The 2338-nt window shown below is 41.7% G+C and overlaps 1 protein-coding gene across 1 annotated transcript in view; it reads right to left on the bottom strand.

The window, feature by feature from the left end:
- Positions 1-545: 545 nt before the first annotated feature.
- Positions 546-2338, bottom strand: part of abcg2b (ATP-binding cassette, sub-family G (WHITE), member 2b) — a 27120-nt gene continuing 25327 nt past the window's right edge. Inside the window, exons 11-15 of the mRNA XM_040146560.1 lie at positions 1612-1736; positions 1289-1443; positions 1021-1110; positions 832-884; positions 546-721 (exon numbers count right to left, since the gene is read on the bottom strand). Of these exons, the coding sequence (XP_040002494.1) occupies positions 574-721; positions 832-884; positions 1021-1110; positions 1289-1443; positions 1612-1736 (571 nt within the window). The 3' untranslated portion in view covers positions 546-573. The remainder of the gene's footprint in view (positions 722-831; positions 885-1020; positions 1111-1288; positions 1444-1611; positions 1737-2338) is intronic.

Below are 2338 nucleotides of genomic sequence, written 5' to 3'. Positions count from 1 at the left end.
ACTAAAGGTATATTACACTAAAAATAAAATGACATACTTAATATGCAAAAAGGGCACTGGCTATTTATTATTCTTTACTTGGAGAACTGAGAATTGTGATTTAAAAAAAATAAATAAAGCTAACAGGTTCCCTATAAAATGTAGATTCGTTCAAGCTGTACTTTACTGTAGCCAATGTCTCACACACTGTAAGTAGCTTTGTAAGGACTTAGACGTCGGCTTTGCTGCATTCCCTCGTGCACAGACCAGGTGCGCTTAGTGGCAGCTTATCCTCCAGGGAGTCAAATGTTACAACACGTGTGTTTGTTTATTTTCGAGAGTGTGAAAGACAGAGACACACACACACACACACACACACACACACACACACACACACACACACAGAGAGGGAGGTTCCATATGTAATGTTCGACAAATACTTTGATGTTAAATAATGACCTTGATAATCAAAATGGAGAGCTTATTTTATCTGGCGCACAGATATAAAACAATAGCTTTCAATTTTTCCCTGCTAAATAAATAAGATAAAGACTCAGTGCATGGGTGACGGATACATAAACAGATTTGCAGGCATCATTTCCAGCGGTTGATTCGTCGCAGCTGCACGTAGGCCAGGAACATACAAACAACTATGATTCCCAGCAGAGCCACCTGGTTCTGCCAGAAGCCCCACACAGAGTAGTCGATGTCCTGGCCTTTTAGGAACTGCTCCCCTGGGATGCTGCAGCACAGACAAGAGGAGGTCAGTGTGTGTGTGTGTGTGTGTGTGTGTGTGTGTGTGTGGGTGGGGGGTAATTGTGTTTTAAGGAGTGGCTATTTTCTCACACTCACATGGTGCTGTTGCTGTAGAACAACTGTCCTTTCATTTCGTTGATGAATGCAGCCTGAGAGAGACAAGGAGATGGGGCTGAACAATTTCCTCGCTTCAGATAAAGACAGATTAAACCCCACCCCAAAACTGATCGCATTCCTATAACCGGAACCCTCATCCTCCTGTGCTGCCTGCTTTTCATATCTTACATTCAATCCATATCTGAAGATACTGATCCATTTCAGCCAGGAGAGCCAGCTTAGCATGGCGTTGAGATTGACAAGATAACCACCAAAAACCTAAAATAGGAGAAGAAGGAAGGAAGAAGGGAGAGAATTATACTCTATACTCGGAAAAGCACTATATTTGTAACCCTAAACATTATATGATTTGTACACCGATAATCCACAACATTAAAAACTGGTGACTGGTTTTAATGTTGAGGCTGATCGGTGTAAATGTGTCTTTTTGTCTCACCATCATGAAGACGAAGGGTAGGGCAATAAGGATGTTGGCCATGGCAAAGGAGGAAACACTTGCTGAGACGAGGAAAGCCAGACCGACTCCTGCCAGACTGACCAGAGACATGGTCAGAGCAAAACACAGGAAGGCCTCGCAGTCAGGCTTCAACCCTGGAAGAGTGGTTGATACATGTAAACGGGATGACAGAAGAGTCCGGATCGAACGAGACTGAGAACTTCAATCCACTTCCAGAGTGCTGCTTTCAGCAGCTTCCTCTTGGTGGGGTCAAACGTGGCAATAGGGTCAAATGAAAGGTTCTGGACAAAAAGGTAAATTACCCATCATAAAGTAGGCGATGCCTGAAAACACAAAGATGGGGATGATGCGGTTGGGGATGAGGTCAGCAAAGATCTTGGACAGGAAGTAGACGGAAGTACGATAATAGCCGCTTGAGTTCTCATGACTGCAAAAAACATTAACAAAGACTCTCAAGAAACACAAGTGACAAACACTATGACAGAGTTAAAGACATGGAATCATGAAGGATTTACAGTATTCATTGACAAACCATGAAAAACAGATAAAATTCATTCAGTATTTTTGAACCAATCCTGTATGTTAAAGGATAAGGTTTGCGTTATTGTATATTTAATATTTGTCATCAAATTCCATGAAAAAAAAAACAAAACCAAGTATGCACTGATCCTACTAACAAGTATTGTCTGTATAGCTGAGGCCTGATGTAGTTTAGTCCTCTGTGCCACAGAGCTCCATTGGTTTTTCTAAAAACTGTTCTAACACTGGCTGACATGCTCCTTCATTACGATGAACTTGGGCACTGTAGTTTACTTTGACTCAATCCCTCGTCCACCCGCCACTGCTGTTAACACTCGCTGGAGCACCAAATGTGTTTTAATCCGCAACAAATGAACTATTCACTTCTGCTCGAGTAATGCTTTGAAAACTACAGTGCCCGGCTGTTTTAGGAATCAATGAGCCTTTTGTTCTGTTTTTTTTAAATTAACTATACATTTTGACCTGGTTTTAAAGATTTATATCTTCAGT

This window comes from Xiphias gladius, chromosome 15 (genome assembly GCF_016859285.1).
Source record: "Xiphias gladius isolate SHS-SW01 ecotype Sanya breed wild chromosome 15, ASM1685928v1, whole genome shotgun sequence".
Lineage (NCBI taxonomy): Eukaryota > Metazoa > Chordata > Actinopteri > Istiophoriformes > Xiphiidae > Xiphias > Xiphias gladius.
Note: the sequence above shows the minus strand (reverse complement) of the source record. Positions and strands in the feature narration are given on the sequence as shown.